Source organism: Pinus tabuliformis, chromosome 8, assembly GCF_031772625.1.
Source record: "Pinus tabuliformis cultivar Carrire ecotype Pingquan chromosome 8, CPIR1, whole genome shotgun sequence".
In the NCBI taxonomy this organism is placed as follows: domain Eukaryota; kingdom Viridiplantae; phylum Streptophyta; class Pinopsida; order Pinales; family Pinaceae; genus Pinus; species Pinus tabuliformis.
In genome coordinates this window covers 344,554,974-344,570,712 of record NC_142294.1, presented here as the reverse complement: position 1 = coordinate 344,570,712, position 15,739 = coordinate 344,554,974, and the positions used below count along the sequence as shown (strand labels likewise).

Genomic DNA, 15,739 nt, shown 5'->3' with positions numbered 1-15,739 from the left:
CACATGCAGTGATACCTCCGAGTGTGAGGTGGGGCGATGTGAAGTGATAGTCCCAAGAAGGCTTAAATTGGATAGGGTCCATTGAGAGGTTTTATCTCATGGATCATACCTTGCTACGGAAGCCTAAAGTACAGAGTAGTGAGAGGAATCATTGGGATTGATGTAGTCAGAGATCAAAGTGACAGAGACTAGAGCAGTGAGATACTGAAGAGTGCAGAGAAGGAATGACAATAGTGCAGTAAGGCAGAGTCAGAAGAAGCGCAGAGTTTTCAGTCGACAGAGGCAATAGCAGTCAGAGACTTTGATGACAAAGGCATCATTCTGATTCAGGTTGGATATTTTTTTGTTTCGAGAGTTGCTGGAGCAAAAACACTTGAGAGAAGTGTTGCATGCAGAACATTCCAAAGGTTCAGGATCGAGATCATGTTGAATTCCTTTCTTGTTGAGAGGGAGTGTTGAGAATAGCGACAAGAAATGCTAAAAATAGCATTCAGAATATTCCAATTTTAATTTGTCCTTGAATTAAAATTCGAATTTAGTCTCACCAGTTGTTTGAAAAATAATTAATTAATTCATCTTCTGTTAATTAGTTGGAGAAATTCAAGCTAGAAGTCTTAGTGAATTCATGCAACAATTATCCCTTAAATTAAGGAGATAAGGATGAGTTATAATTGAGTTGTAATTAGTTAGCTCAATTAACTGAGTTAAGTCTAGTTAAATTAGTTCCCAAAAGTTTGAGGAACTAATTGTGAGTTCGGGCAGTTAATGCATGCATGCATGCAACTAGTGTTCTCCAGATAACTGAATATTCTCTCATAAATAACTCATGCATGTATATTCAGAGAAAGACCCAGTTGAGATTAAAGAAATAGACATTGTACTATCAGTTGGAGGAATTTTCCTATATCGGAAACTCATCAATGTAGAAGGAACAAGGCTTCTTGAGGATTATGCAGTTTCTACAGAGGCAAGAGCAGTGTGTCTGATCATAATCACACTAGGTAATAGCTGGAGCCCCAAGAAAAAAAATGCAAGGAAGTAGGAGGCTTGGAGGGCACAGGAGAAGGTTTGTGAGAAGCCTCGTTTTCCTGTGAGCAGTAGTGAGGGATTGTACTGAGAGCTGCATAGCTGTGAGAGCTAAAGCTTTGTGTAATCCTGATATTTTTCCACTTGTATGATAATATAGATAGCGGGGATTTTAGTTGAGGCTTTCCCCAGAGTATTTTTTGTGTTTCATGTGCATTGATTCTTCTTCTTCTGGTTATATGTGTTCAGCTCTGATTCAGCTCGATCTTTAAGCTTCCGCAAGTTTGATAGTAGAAGTAGATTATAGTATTTTTTTTCTTTAGTATATTGCCTTATCGAGTTAATCTACAGTCAGATTTTCTACATAGATCTCGGAGGTAGATTTATAGAGAATTTGCAGAATTTCTACATGGTATCAGAGCTAGTTGATCTATAGAGAAATTTCTACACGATAAATTTAATGGTCAGAGTTTTGAATTGTGGAAACTCAAGATGGAGGATCTGTTGGTGGATAAAGATCAGTGTATCGTGGTAGATCGTGGTACTAAACCAACAGGAGTGTCCGATAAAGAATGGAAGAAGTTGGATCGAAAGGCAAAGAGCACAATATGATTGTGTGTCTCAGATTCAGTATTGTTGAATGTATCAGGGGAAGCTATGACGAAGGCTTTGTGGGACAAGTTAGGGACTTTGTACCAATCTAAGTCTCTGGTGAATAAAGTGTTCCTACGTAAAAATTTGTATAACGTGAGGATGAAAGATGAAGACTCGATGACAGAGCACCTGAACGCATTTAATATTGTGGTAAGTCAGTTATTATCTATTGATATTAAAATTTCAAATGAAGATAAGTGCATCAGTTTGTTGTGTTCTCTACCAGATTCGTGGGATAGTCTAGTTAATGCAATAGGTAGCAATGCAATTTCCTTGCAATTTGATGAAATAGTCTCATCCTTGCTGACGAAGGAGATGAGACGGAAAAATATGGAGAGCTAGACTGATGATGCCTTGTCTGTACGAGGACGGTCCCAGAACAGAAACAAAAATAAGTCATCGAGTGGGAGATCTAAATCTAGAGGGAGATCTAAATCTCTAGGAAAACCTGTAAAGGTGGTGTGCTAGACCTACCTATGGTTTTGTGCATGGTTTTCGCACATGGTTTTGGATGCGATGGCTTTCGGTCCATGGTATTGGATGCTTCGGCATGTATAAATATGTACTGTAACATTGAAAGGAACATAATGAAAAAACAAGCTGGTAGTCTCGGTTTTGTGATCCAGGGGAAAATCTCAATGTATATGTGTTTTATGTGTTATGCTCTCAGATTGTTTATTTTCTGTGTTTTATTTCAGGTAATTTCTGTACAGGGTTTGTACTGTCACTGTGTGAAAGTTGAGTGTAAGCACCCAGTTGGTTTATTGCAGTCTATTCCAATTCTAAAATGTAAATGGGAGGTCATTTCCGTGGACTTCATCACAGGTTTCTCGAGGACATAGAGGAAGCATGATTCCATCATGGTTGTAGTTGAAAAATTGAGCAAGGTAGCTCACTTCATTGTAGTGAAGTCTACTAATTCAGCTAATGAGGTAGCTCATATCTTCATCCTGGAGATAGTGAGGTTATACAGTGTTCCCAAGAAGATCATATTAGATAGAGATGTCAAGTTCGCTTCCAGTTTTTGGAAGGAGTTATTTGCAGGCTTGGGGACAGAGTTAGCTTTCAGTATATCTTATCATTCATAGATAGATGGAAAAATAGAGAGAGTTAACAGGATTCTTGAGGATATATTGAGGATGTATATCATGTATCAGCAGAGGAAGTGGGAAGAGTATGTTCCACTGGTAGAGTTTACATATAATAATGGGTATCAAGAATCCTTGAAGATGGGTCCATTTGAGGCTCTTTATGGGTGGAGTTGTAATACTCCTATCAATTGAAGTGATCCAGTGAACATAGAGTTCATTGGATCGGATATGTTAGTTGAGATGGAATGGGAGATGCAAGTTATTAAGAGGAATTTAAAGATAGCATAGGATAGGCATAAGAGTTATGCAAATCAGCACAGAGAATTTAAGGAGTTTCAAGTTGGGGAGTATGTGTACATGGGCATCAAGCCCAAGAAGGACTCCTTGAGGATTGGGTCATGTGCCAAGTTGGCACCTCAGCATTGTGGGTCTTTTTCGATCCTTGAGAGGATTGGACCAGTGGCCTACATACTTTCACTGCCACCAACAGTGAATTCCATGATGTTTTTCATGTTTCACTACTTAAGAGATATGTGCAAGATGTTAATCATGTGATTGATTGGTTTGTATTGCAGGCGGAACCAGAGGGAGAGTCCTAGCTAGAGTCATAATGCATTCTACAGTGGAAACAGATCATGCTCGGGAACTGAGAAATAGATCAAGTTAAAGTGGAGTGGAAGCACTTTGGGCCCGATGAAGTTATATGGGAGATGATTGATCAGACGTGGGCATTATATCTTTCATTATGAAGCAAATGAAATTTTGGTGTATATATATATCATTGTAAATACCGCAAGGAGTTGTGTTCTAAAATCCAATAAGCGATATGATTTTTTTGTTTTTCAGTGGGATGTCATTGTAAATACTGTGTTTTGTTTTCAGTTGTTTTCTAGTCATAAGTGTCATAGAACACTGAGGACAGTGTTCCCCCAAAGGTAAGGGGTTTGTAACAACCCAGGGTTGATTTTCCATGTAAATAAAAAACACTGAGGTCATGGGACGCATATTCCAAGTTGAATTAAGGGACAAACATTATAGTGGGCATCACTTGTGGTTTATTAATGGCTATGGAAATTGGCAAAGGAAAAGAGGCAATAATTGGCATTTCAAGAAATAAAAGAAAATAGGAGAAAAATAAGATAAAGAGACACAAATATGCATGCAAGGGAAATTAGAGAGAAAATGAGGAAAATGAAAGAAAAATGAGACATCAATGATAAAAAGGCTTCAGAAAAATAGTTCACAACTTTTTGTCAGTTTTAGCTTTGGATCAATTTCAGAGAGAGAGAGAGAGAGAGAGAGAGAGAGAGCTCCAAGAGGAACAAGCAAGTAAGCAAAGGAAAGAAAAGGACAAGAAAAAGAAAGCAAAGGAGCACAAGGAGAAAGTTGGATCAGAAGCTACAGCGGGAAGATTTTGTAGGTGATAGGTTGCATGTATAATTTCCTTTATTGGCATGTGAATACATGGTACATGCATTTGATTATTTTGTTCATTTCTTATCATTGGCATGGGTTTTTCCTGGATTGACAGTTGTTTTAGCCTTGCCTTTCCATTCCCTGGATATCCATGGTGTGATGGGATTCATTCTTTTTTGAGCTTTGGATTGCTTGAAGATTTTGGATCCAGTTGAGATGGTCTCAGGAAAATCCCAAGGGTTGGGGATGGAGATGGTTTTCTCCAAGAACCCCTTAATAGGTGGGTGGAAATAGGAAAATTCCTCTGGGTATGGTGAAGGAATTTTAATGCATCCAAGTTTGTTTTGGTTTTGTGATCTCGGACAGATTTACGTGAGATCACAGTAGCTTGAGGGTGGAGGCGATTTAACCTCTGGATTCCATGTTTGGTTATGTCTTGTTTTAGCCCATGAGATCCCATATTCATGCTTGGAATATGGCACGGGGCTGATTAGTTGAAAGATAGATTTTGTTCAACCCAATCTATGGTCGGGTGGTACGTGGAAGTCCCTAACTTGGTTGGATTTTTCATATGTTAATATGATTTATTTTCCTATTGTGATCAATGAGCACATGTACTCATTATTATATTGATCTTATGGCTGATTTGTCATGGTTTATATTCTGATTATATGCTTGTTATATGATGTGCTCTTACTACAGATCTTGTTTAGGATTCGGTAAATTATTGAATGGTTGATGATTGCATGGGCTAACAAGTGTGGTTGCAACTACTTGAGAGGGCAATGGACCTTCTTGATGATTATTTGATGATGTTTAGAAGTTTATGATCATATATGCATTCATGACATGTAACTTCTATGTTTTCTATTTGTTAGATGAAATGTCGTTCATGTATTAGGCATGTATTGGTGAAGATCTTATTCGAGTATTGATTGTTTAGAGTTGTTATCATCATTGATTGCATTATGAAAACTTTTGGACACTTTTCGGCAGTGGCCTAAAGGCTGGTCCTGAACAAGTAGCATAGATCTCACCATCGCATGCACAGAACTAAGAAATTTTAGACATTACTACATGCATGTCGGCTTGTGGGTGTGGTTGGAGCCTCATAACCGCATGCACAATGTTATGGGTGTGGTTGGGGTGTCAAGTTTGTGAAAATGAGTTCCAGCTTAGGAATTGATCAATAGGGGTGGTTGTCAAGCTGCCAAGTGATCTAGTGTCCCCAAGGGGTGGTAGTATGTGTTCCGGTTAGTAGGCCCCACTTTCACAACCGGAACTTGCAGGTCAGGTCATACCATAGTGACACTCAACTTATGTTTACCCTGGAGAGCTTGTAAAAGTAGGTAAATGTGGGAGGAGGTGGTTACAAAAGTTTGCGCAAGATGTACAAATCTTTATGTTCTCAACGTTTTATCTCTCGCTTGTGTTATCTCTGGCTTACGACTATTTGGCAATGATCTCCCTCTTATATACCAATAGTTTGTGGATGATGACGTTCTTTTTGGGCCTCCCACCCTCAAAGAAGTCAAAGGAATTAAACACGTCCTAAAAAAATTATGGATGCCTCAGGAGAAAAGGTAAATAAAGAGAAAACCAATATCTTCTTCAATTGCCTAGAGACAGTTCAAGTCCATCTAACCAGGGTGCTAGGTTTTCGTCGGGCTCAGCTACCACCTAAATATTTGGGAGTACTCTTGTTGGTCTATTATAACAGGGTGGCAACATGGGAAGACCTAATCAAACGAATGCGAAAACGAATTAGTAATTGGGATTTCTAGGCACTAAATTTCGCAGGTCGCCTGGTACTCACCAAAGCAGCTTGCAAGCAATCCCCAGCTATCAACTAGCGGTTATGCCTATTCCCAGAATAGTACACCACGGTCTCTGTTCTTTGTGGATAGATTTTCTATGGAAAGGTGCTCATAAGGCTCACAAGTGGGCGCTAGTTAGTTGGGAAAAACTCATTTTGCCTTAAGAGGTTGGGAGGATTGGGTTTGCCAAACCCATAACTAATTAGCAATGCTTATGATATGAAACTATTGTGGGCATGGATACAAGGGGTCTTGAACTTTAGAAGAGGGTCTATCTTAGGAAATATGCACCATTACCAACACAAGCGAAGTGCTTACACTTTCAGGGTTATTCTAAAGGATCTAGGATTTAGGTATTGGCTCACCAATGCAAGGATTTGGTAAGGCAGATTGCTTTTTGGGATGTAAAAGGAGGAATGATTGCGTCCTTTTGGGAAGACACTTGGAAACAACATCCTTCTTTAGAGAACAATGTACATTTACTCCGCTTGTCAATTGGGTAACGCAAGATATTGGGGGGTGTGGAAATGGATTTGGGAGAGCTCATGGTGGTCGAAATTGTCTACATTTTTGTGGTTGATAGCTTGGGGGTGCACTCTTACATGGGATCGCCTTCGGGAGAGGGGTTTCGAGGGCCTGTCACTATGCCAACTATGTACCCAGGAAGAGGAAATAGCAGATCTCATTTTTCTCTCATGTCCCTTTACAGTGGATATTTGGACAATCATTCCCCATATCTTTAGATGTAGTTGCCCGTCTACTGTCGATATGGTGACTTTACTGAATTATTGGATTGGACTTAAATTTCATAATCCTATAGTCCCCAGGGCTTAGAAATTAGTGGGTTCACGTTATGTAACATATGGAAGGAAAGGAATCTTCGTTTATTCCAAATGAAATGTCGCCAATCAGTAAGGATTAAGGAAGTCATTCTCTTAAATATTAGAGAAACTATCCTTTCATCCACCTGGAACAAGGAGAGTTGGTAAGTAGATGAACAGAAGCTTTCATTCTAAAACCACTTGATGTGAAGCCTACAATAGTGGCACCCATATTTTCTAAAGTGCACAGACCAGTGCTTCCTATTGCTAGCTCATACACACCACCTTCGTCATCCTTTCTTCAACTAAGTTTTGATGGTGCTTCGAAAGGAAACCCAAGTAAGGTTAGGTATGGAGATATTTTTCGCAATGAACAGTCAAATCTACTGCATCTCTTTGCATGGTCTTGTGGTGTCACCACAAATAATTTAGCAGAATTCCTAGCAGTCGAGAAGATTTTACAAATAGCAGATACACAAGGTTTCTGATTGCTTTAAATTCATGGACACTTGCATATAGTAATCATGTGTATTCAGAAACTACTCAATGGACTACCCCAACATAAAACGGTGTGTAGTTGGCATCTACAAGATGCAGTAACCAGCATCAGTGATATCCTACCTAATTACATTACATTATTCTTCATCATACACGCGAGGAAGGGAATAGGTTGGCGGATGCATTGGTGAATTGGGGTGTAGGGAACGAGAAATCACAGTGGATGGCCCTTGGTCGGTGCTAGCACCAAGGGGCGAAGTAGAAGAAATTAAATATTGGGTACAAACAGATGGGCCCACGTATCCACCCACAATACCCGATGGGGGTGAACCTATGGAACTGAACCCTGACAGAGCGCATGATTTCCATGCCTAAGAGAAGAATGGAGTGAGGGTTGGCAGTGTTAAATAGCTATCTAGTTCTTGCCACCTGCTCATTTTGAAATACCACATGGCACCTAACGGAAATAAATCCTCTGGGCCTTCCCACCGAGTCTTGTCATTATAAACGCAATCACCTAGTAAGCATTACGAGGATGTACGAGAGTATATTTGTTTTCAGGTTTTCTCACAAAGTAATAATGGCTTCTATAATGTTGGACCGATTGGCGCACTATCCCGAAATCCTAACATCACAATCTCTCAACTCATTGATGAGCGCATGATGTTTGAATGGATTGGAAGTTTTGAAGGGTGTGTTGGGCATGCCAATTGTCTATTCAGCGACCCAGCAATCACCACTAACACTTCTCAGGTGTTGGTATTTGTATTCACATCCAACATTTATAGTTGCATGGATATCTCTTGTGGGTGGCAAAATGTTTACGACTGTTGGGTGTTGAAGATGGTCTCGCCAACTTATGTAACCTCTAGTATATGTTGCACCCTTATCCTATTTCATTGACTAATTTCCTCTTTTATGGTTTATCTCTAGTTATGGTGTTTGATGTTTCAGTCAAGTTAACTTTCGCCTGGACCCCTATTGCTTGCTCCATAATACCTTGGGTGGGTCAATGTTCTTCGTATTGTTTCTCCATAACACTGGAATGGGGTTGTCTTTTGAATTGGTGGCAGTATTCTCATCAGCATCGCTCCAAAGCTCTAAACCCCCTAGTGTATCCTTCAACTACCTTGTCTTGGTTTGCGGGGTAAGGTACCCGAGCTCTTTCTCCATCTGGTTCTAAGAGAGTAAGTCGGATGTTGGCCCTTGTTGGTTCTTCTCTCTCAATTGTCTTTCTTGAGTTCAAGTGTCCAATTTTCGTTGGTTTGTATATTCAATATGTCAAGGTGTGGTTTTTGGGGCTCTCCCTGGTTCTCAGTTGATTTTCACCTCTTTGTTGTTAGTTGCACTCCTTATTTATTTTGCCTTCTAGGGTGATACTTTTGTTCTTGGGGCCCTGGTCTTCTCGCCTCTTATTGGTGGTCTCCTCCACCTCAGCTTGTATTTGGTTTTGGGTCACTCCACTTTCCTTTTTTCTAGTTGCACCTTGACTCTCATGCCAAGTCAGAGAGGAGGAAGGCCAAGTTCCTCCTCCTTCACACGCAGGCTCTTCGGATGGGAATCTTTTGTGAATTTCTTCAACTCTATTCCTCTGGAAGGAGAGAGATTTTTCTCTTGGAACCAAAGGAATTTGATGGGAGATTTTTTTTTTCTGACTCGAAAGTCTCAAGAGACGGGTGTAATTGGGTTTCGGACCCAAGGCGATTTAGGAATCGTTGCCTACATTTTCTTCACTCTATAACTCTACACCAACAGATCAAGACCTTACTCCACATGGTTATAAGGGACAAACAAGTCGACAATTATAAATTGTTTGCAAGTCAGGAATACATCAAAAGGATGCTATGCAATCTTCGCTTCAACCTCGATGATATTGAAACCAGACTGGCTAGAGTGGAGAAATATGTAGTCTCTAGATCAGACACTGAGTCAGTGGAGGACCATGAGGCTCCTGCGATTATTAATGATGTGCCTTTGACTGTAGCACCTCTAGTTGCTACCTCACCTCAGTGAAATTCAACGCCACTCTCATCGATTCTCATCTCCGGCTAGTCTCCACAGAACAGAGTACTCCTACAAATGATGTGATGGCGCTAGTATGGTTGGCTTAGTTTATGTTGCACTCTTGGCTCTCGTTTCAGGTCTCACGGACCTTTGTTTCAGTTCTTTTGATAGTGTAACTACTTTTGGCACCTATTCTACAATGTTTTCACCACCTATTTTGCAGTTCCTTGCTTCTTGTTTTTTAATATAGTCAATGGTTATGTAACTCAATACTGATTAATTGGGTCACTATAATTGGATAGTGATAGTGAATGTGTCACTTGGTTTTTCGCTCTCAGTGACAGATTATGTAATTCCTTTTTGTTCATAGTGACTACAACTAAATAGCATCGCTATGTGTCTCTGAGGGGGTACGTGCATATCCTATAGTCTAGTTTTTTTTAGTCATGGTCCAATCTAGTCTAGCAAAACAGGCCTCGTATGAAACATTTATCAATGTAATACTTCTTTCTAATAGAAATCATTTGCTAAAAAAAAAAAAAAAACTGACACCAAACGTAGTTTCGAACTTTGGGCTTACTGCAAGCAAATTAAAAACATTGTATTCTATTGAAATCGAAAATATTTAGAGGTTACTTCAAGAAGTTATTCCTAACTATGAAGTAGAAATGGGTAAGCTTTCCACTCATGTCAATTTCTATATTCTACTATAGGTTCATACAATGTTTTGAGTGGTCAACATTGACTCACACCTCATTGAGCCAAAGTGGGGTTGCTATGAAAAAGTACTTTTATTGCATTAATGATGAGGGGAATCTGAAAGTGTTCAAAGGATCTCTAGGACTGTATCCCTTCATCATGTTGTAGACCCTTAAAGCAAACAAGGGCCTAGCCTCATATTTTCTAGTTCTGAAAAATTTTCTAATGTATTATCAGACAAGTTGTCAAAACTACATCCTAGAAGCGAGAGGGAGTTTTCCATTGAACTTGTCCTTCATGTGAACCTATATCTAAGGGTCTTTGGATGTGAACCTATATCTAAGGGCTCTTACAAAATTCTTGGAATTAAGGATGCAAATATAAGAATTATTGTATGAAGGTTATATTCATTGCTCATTGTGAAAAAGAAAGATCGAACATGCAGTTAGCATAATTACGAGAATTATCTTGGTTCAAATTTCAATGATACAATGTGAGAATGGGAAGTGAGTTGATTATTATAAAAGAACAGATGCATCAATTATTAATATACAACCATCACATTAAATCCGATAGATATATGTTGCTTTTAAAGAATTGACTTTTAATAACATGCTTGTAATTTCACATGTTTACAATACACTGAAAACCAATCCACCAACCCGTTGAATGGTAAGTTGGAATTTATTGTCAAGCAAAGCCTGGATCCAAACCTTGTGAACACATCAGGCACCCAATCTAAACATCAAGAACTCAATAAGTGGTATCAGGGTATCTAACAATCACTTTTCTTACATGGAATTTTATATTACTCTATTGTATCAGCACCCATAGCGGTGTTGAATATAATAGCAAATAAATTTTCGAAAAATATATGAACATATAGCACTAATCAATTTTCATTACATAATGCAATACTACAACGTTATTTGGTCTTTAGAAGTGCTGCGACTACAAAATGGCGTTCATGACTACAGACTTGGAAAACTTTACCTGCTTCGATTGCTCTTTCCTTATAGATAAGACATGAAATTTTGATCTTGTACTACCTAATTTCATTCAGCAAGCTCTCTCAAACTGTGCACCAAGTGGTCCCGAAAGACAATGATAGAACTGTCATCTCAAAGGTTTTAAAAAAAGTTCTCTCTCAACTGAAACAAAAACAAAGAGAGAAGCAGCAGTTTAATAACCATCAATATATAAATTACTCTAAAAACTATAAATTTGCATATAATTATGTGCATTGTGTGCATCAGTATATTTGCTGCATTTTCCATATCGGATATTTGAAACCAAAAGACAAAAGAAACGTTGCAGATTTTGTGGGGAATTAACGCCCTCACCATTATAGAAATGGAAGTAAACCAATAACTCCAACTTTGCATCCAATTATGTTCATTTTAGACAAATAATATTTGGTGCATTTGAATTACATACTTGGACCTGAAGGGTTGGGGGCAATTAGAACCTTTCAATTTTTTGTCAATATAAAATGGCACTATAGAGGCATGCTACTAGATAATTAGATCATATATCACTAGAAAGTAATTAAGGTCATGTCTGAAGAGAACTGCAACAAGTCATCCTTCTGATGGTGACTGGATCCCAATTTTTATTGAAATGAGGGCTACTGTTATTTAGTTTTTTAGCAGTGATGTGACTACAAAATTGCATTCATGACTACAATTTGGAAAACTTCACTTCGTTCCATTGCTTTTCCTTTTAGATAAAACTTGAAATTTTGAGCCTGTACTATCTAATTTCATTCAGCTACTGTCAACAGTACGGTCTGCACTTAGCAGGATTTTAACAAAGCAATGTGACAGGGAGCAAAGTATGGACGCATTCTTTAGTCTAATTGAAAGTATTTCTTTAAGTTCATAGATAGACAAGGAAAAATATGTATTCGAAACACCCAGATAGGTTCAATTTCTCCACTATCCTGCCAGCCATGGAGAACCAAGAAACCATCCACGTGAACAGCACATATAAACTGCATACTTTACATATTATTTACATGGTTTTCAGAGGTCCAGATACATTTTGAATACATATGAACACCAGGCCCTAATACAACTGAAACTTGCCAACTTAAGACTTATAGGCCACACCATAGTTCCAGCAAACCCTATAGTTTGAATTAACCACCAAAAAACCTTCAAGTTCATTCAACAATAGCGAAAGAAGAATTTACACCTACTTTAAACCCCTTTGGGACCTCCCATCTTAAGATGTATGATGGAAGTTTGGAACAATTTGACTCCTATATCAAGGAATCTAGATATCTATTAGCATGGCATCGATTGTACTCTAGCAAGCCCCCATATGTTCGATCAGCTATTCCAATAAAAAGTGCCTCTGTGTCTGGACTAAACGATATGCCAGCGATTTCACCAAAAAGATCAATCTCTTGACATTGATCATAATTGTGCTTAACATCAAAGACATGTACAAAATCTGCTGGCTCAGCCATTGCTAGAAAACAGCCATCTGATGAAAATCTCAATGACCGCACTGCACCTATGTATCCTTTCAAGACTGCTACAGATGAGTTTAAGTTTCGAATGTCCCAGATTCTGCAGGTAGTATCCTGGTTTCCTGTAGCAAAATATCTACCATCCGGATGCCATGCAGATGCAAATGAGTAGTCCAAATGCCCTCTCAGACTAGAAACAACCTGGAAAAAGATGCACGATTGTTAATAAATACTCGTACAACTATCATTTTCTTGATAGACAAAAAATGTAGATGTCATGCCAACAGGAAAGCACAATAAGCTCAATCTCACAAACATGCCTAAAGGACATCATTAGTAATTACATATTATTATTGACATCGACCCCTTAGTATAATGGCCTAATTAGTGTGTGGGAGTGTTATGGGACTTTAAGAGCCAATGGGTAGTTGCCACCAGCCATTAACTCTTCTGCTTCAAACTTCAGCGAGGTTATAGAATGGTATCTATAGACTATCCTTTGAAATAATAATGGCCCCGCAAAGAAGATTGTCCTACAAAGAAGATAATTTCACCATTCGACCTGGAAAGTTTAAATGAAAAAAAATCTAGAAAATAAGAAGATAAAAGCAACTTATGTAATCAAAACCCCAACCAACAAGATGAGAAACTATTTTGTACCTTCCCTGTCTGGTGATCCACAAGTAGTCCTTCAGCATGATCTCCAACCACTACCGAAAGTGTTCTATCTGGGCTAATAGAAGTATGCTATGAAGCAGACAGAAAACAAACAGCTGAATTTTATCACTATTAAATGTCATTTTCAAACTGATACTGATGTCTAAATCCTTATTATTGATTCTTGAAAAGAGATCTTAGCCTACATTTACAGCCCATGGAAAAGTATTACTCCGGAGGATAACGAAGGTCTCAACATCAAACATGCGTACAACTGAGTCATTATTTGAGGTCATCAATTGTTTTGCACCACTGCCAACATGATCAATGCATTTTTCAAATTGTATCAGAACAAAACACATCACCAAATAAACAATTTTCAAGCAATACCGATATGATAAGCCAATTTACCTTCACCCAATATGTTTTACCTTGCATTCTCATAGATCTCAATGGCATTGGTGATAGCATTCTCATCGTGACTGATCTTTGCACAGTATAAAACTCCATGGCCATTCAAATTCTGGAGGCAGTATCATCCTAAATGTTAGGTTCTCTCTTATTACAGAATATACACACACACATACATATGATTTGAACAAAAGGAGTATGATTATTTCAATGGAATTCAAACAGCCATCTTCACAAGGGTGGCATGCAAATGTCTAATGCAATGTAATCTATTAGAAATTCAATTTTCTAGCACCATAGAAACTTAAACATGCTTTGGGCACAACACTCCAAAATACTTCTTGAAGTGGAGCTATCTAAAAATTCATGTACAGTCTAAACATAAGGAATGCACAAGACAGAAATTTGGACAACAATGAAGCAAAGGCTGAAAGGTAAATCAATCCAAACATCATGCCAATTGCAGAGACCAATAAACCAAAAATCACATGGTATATTATTCAGAAGATAATCTTCCAACAACAAACTTAATATACCTTGGCTATCAGTTCTCCATGAAATCCACCAGCAACCAGAAGATTTCCCTCAACACACATTGTACTGATCTGTACCCGTCCCAGACCTTGCTGTACAGCCCAGGGATTTTTGCATACCTGCAATAAGTCATGATACAATTCGCTTTTTCTAAATTAAAATTGTTTGAAATTTAGATTATAATACAAGTCAAGGAATCTAAAGAACATTCTTTTGTCTGCTACAAGGAACAAATGATATAAAATCAACCTCTGGAGCTGGAGCCAATGGTTCAGCAACATTGAGAACTTCTGTTCTTCTCCGGTTCAATGAACACCAATACATAACAGTGTAATTACTTATCAAGTATACATCATGCTTGGAAGTAGCCCAAACCAGATTCCTCAACTGCAGCCAATATGAAAGCAACGAAGTACAGAAAATTTACAAAATAGTATTTCATCAAATTAAAGGCCCACAAAAAATAATAACACAAATACATGTTTCAAATTTAGTAATTAACTCCATAAGAGGCACATTAAAAATAAAGTAAAACAACAGTAGATCAAAAACATGACAGCTAAATGAAAGAGTCTGAAAAACATATGATGAACATAACTCAGCGAAGCATATGCCCATCTACAAGTCACCTACAAGGACTGATGTTTCGAGTCTTGACACATCATACTCCACCAAATTGTTGATGCTCCTATTATATAAATAACAATGTATAAGCCCTGTCAGTTAGCTCAACTGGTTCAAAGTTCAAACGAACTGTTTCAAGGCAGAGTTCACCATGAGGTCTCTAATCCTAGTCCAGCTGAGTCCCGCTGGGCTATTAGCCGCTATTGTGGCTGGCAATGAAACCACCACCCATTCAGGTAGAGGGGGGATCCTGCAAGGTTTTCCTTGGAAAAAGAAAAGATTAATAACAATGCATAATTAATAGCAATGTATCATGATATTTCGATGGGCATGTCCATTGATTTTTCCTGACCGCAATTCTGTGACTGTCTATCGCCATCACTTCTATTTGTATGTTCACTGATATAGAAATCTTTTATGATATTCTGTACATGTGTGCCTCTGAGTGGTGAGTGGTATGACAGTGCAGCATCCTAAGTTTCGTTGCCCTCTATCAAAAAACATGACTGATAATGAACTGTGTAAACCTAAAGGAGATTATGCACTATTAGAACATACTAACGTGAAAGAGATCAATGTTGGAATAAAATTACAAAATTGCCAGAAAATAAAATGAAAAATGTTCAAAAGTGTAACTAGGTTTGGTCTTCATAATAACATGTAATTTTGATTTTATGTAATGAGATGTAAAAGAGAAAAATAAAATTATTGTATTACTTGCTTCATGGGTTTCATGAGCAAGACATTTTATTTTTGATTCAAGACTCCCATTGAGAGTCTTTCGGAATTATTTGTCATCTAGTCATAAAATGTAGTCATTGTCATGTAATGAAGTCATGCTACACTTTGTAAAAGGTCAAACTTGTCTATGTAAAATATCCTCCAAGACCTTGTCACTTATCCTCTTCAGGTCGGCCTACAACAATGGAAGAACTCGCTAGAGGAAGTCGGCCTAACCACTTGTGATCATGTCAGCCTAAAGGACATGAGGAAAGGTGTATATATAGCCAC

General features: G+C 38.3%; 1 protein-coding gene across 1 annotated transcript in view; it reads right to left on the bottom strand.

Annotated features, from left to right (window-relative positions):
• Nucleotides 1–11,980: 11,980 nt before the first annotated feature.
• LOC149235550 (putative WD repeat-containing protein C2A9.03) overlaps nt 11,981–15,739 on the bottom strand; it is a 98,178-nt gene continuing 94,419 nt past the window's right edge. The window contains exons 5-10 of the mRNA XM_089372139.1: nt 14,354–14,491; nt 14,107–14,223; nt 13,591–13,682; nt 13,366–13,471; nt 13,163–13,249; nt 11,981–12,703 (exon numbers count right to left, since the gene is read on the bottom strand). Coding sequence (XP_089228265.1) covers nt 12,290–12,703; nt 13,163–13,249; nt 13,366–13,471; nt 13,591–13,682; nt 14,107–14,223; nt 14,354–14,491 — 954 coding nt within the window. The 3' untranslated portion in view covers nt 11,981–12,289. The remainder of the gene's footprint in view (nt 12,704–13,162; nt 13,250–13,365; nt 13,472–13,590; nt 13,683–14,106; nt 14,224–14,353; nt 14,492–15,739) is intronic.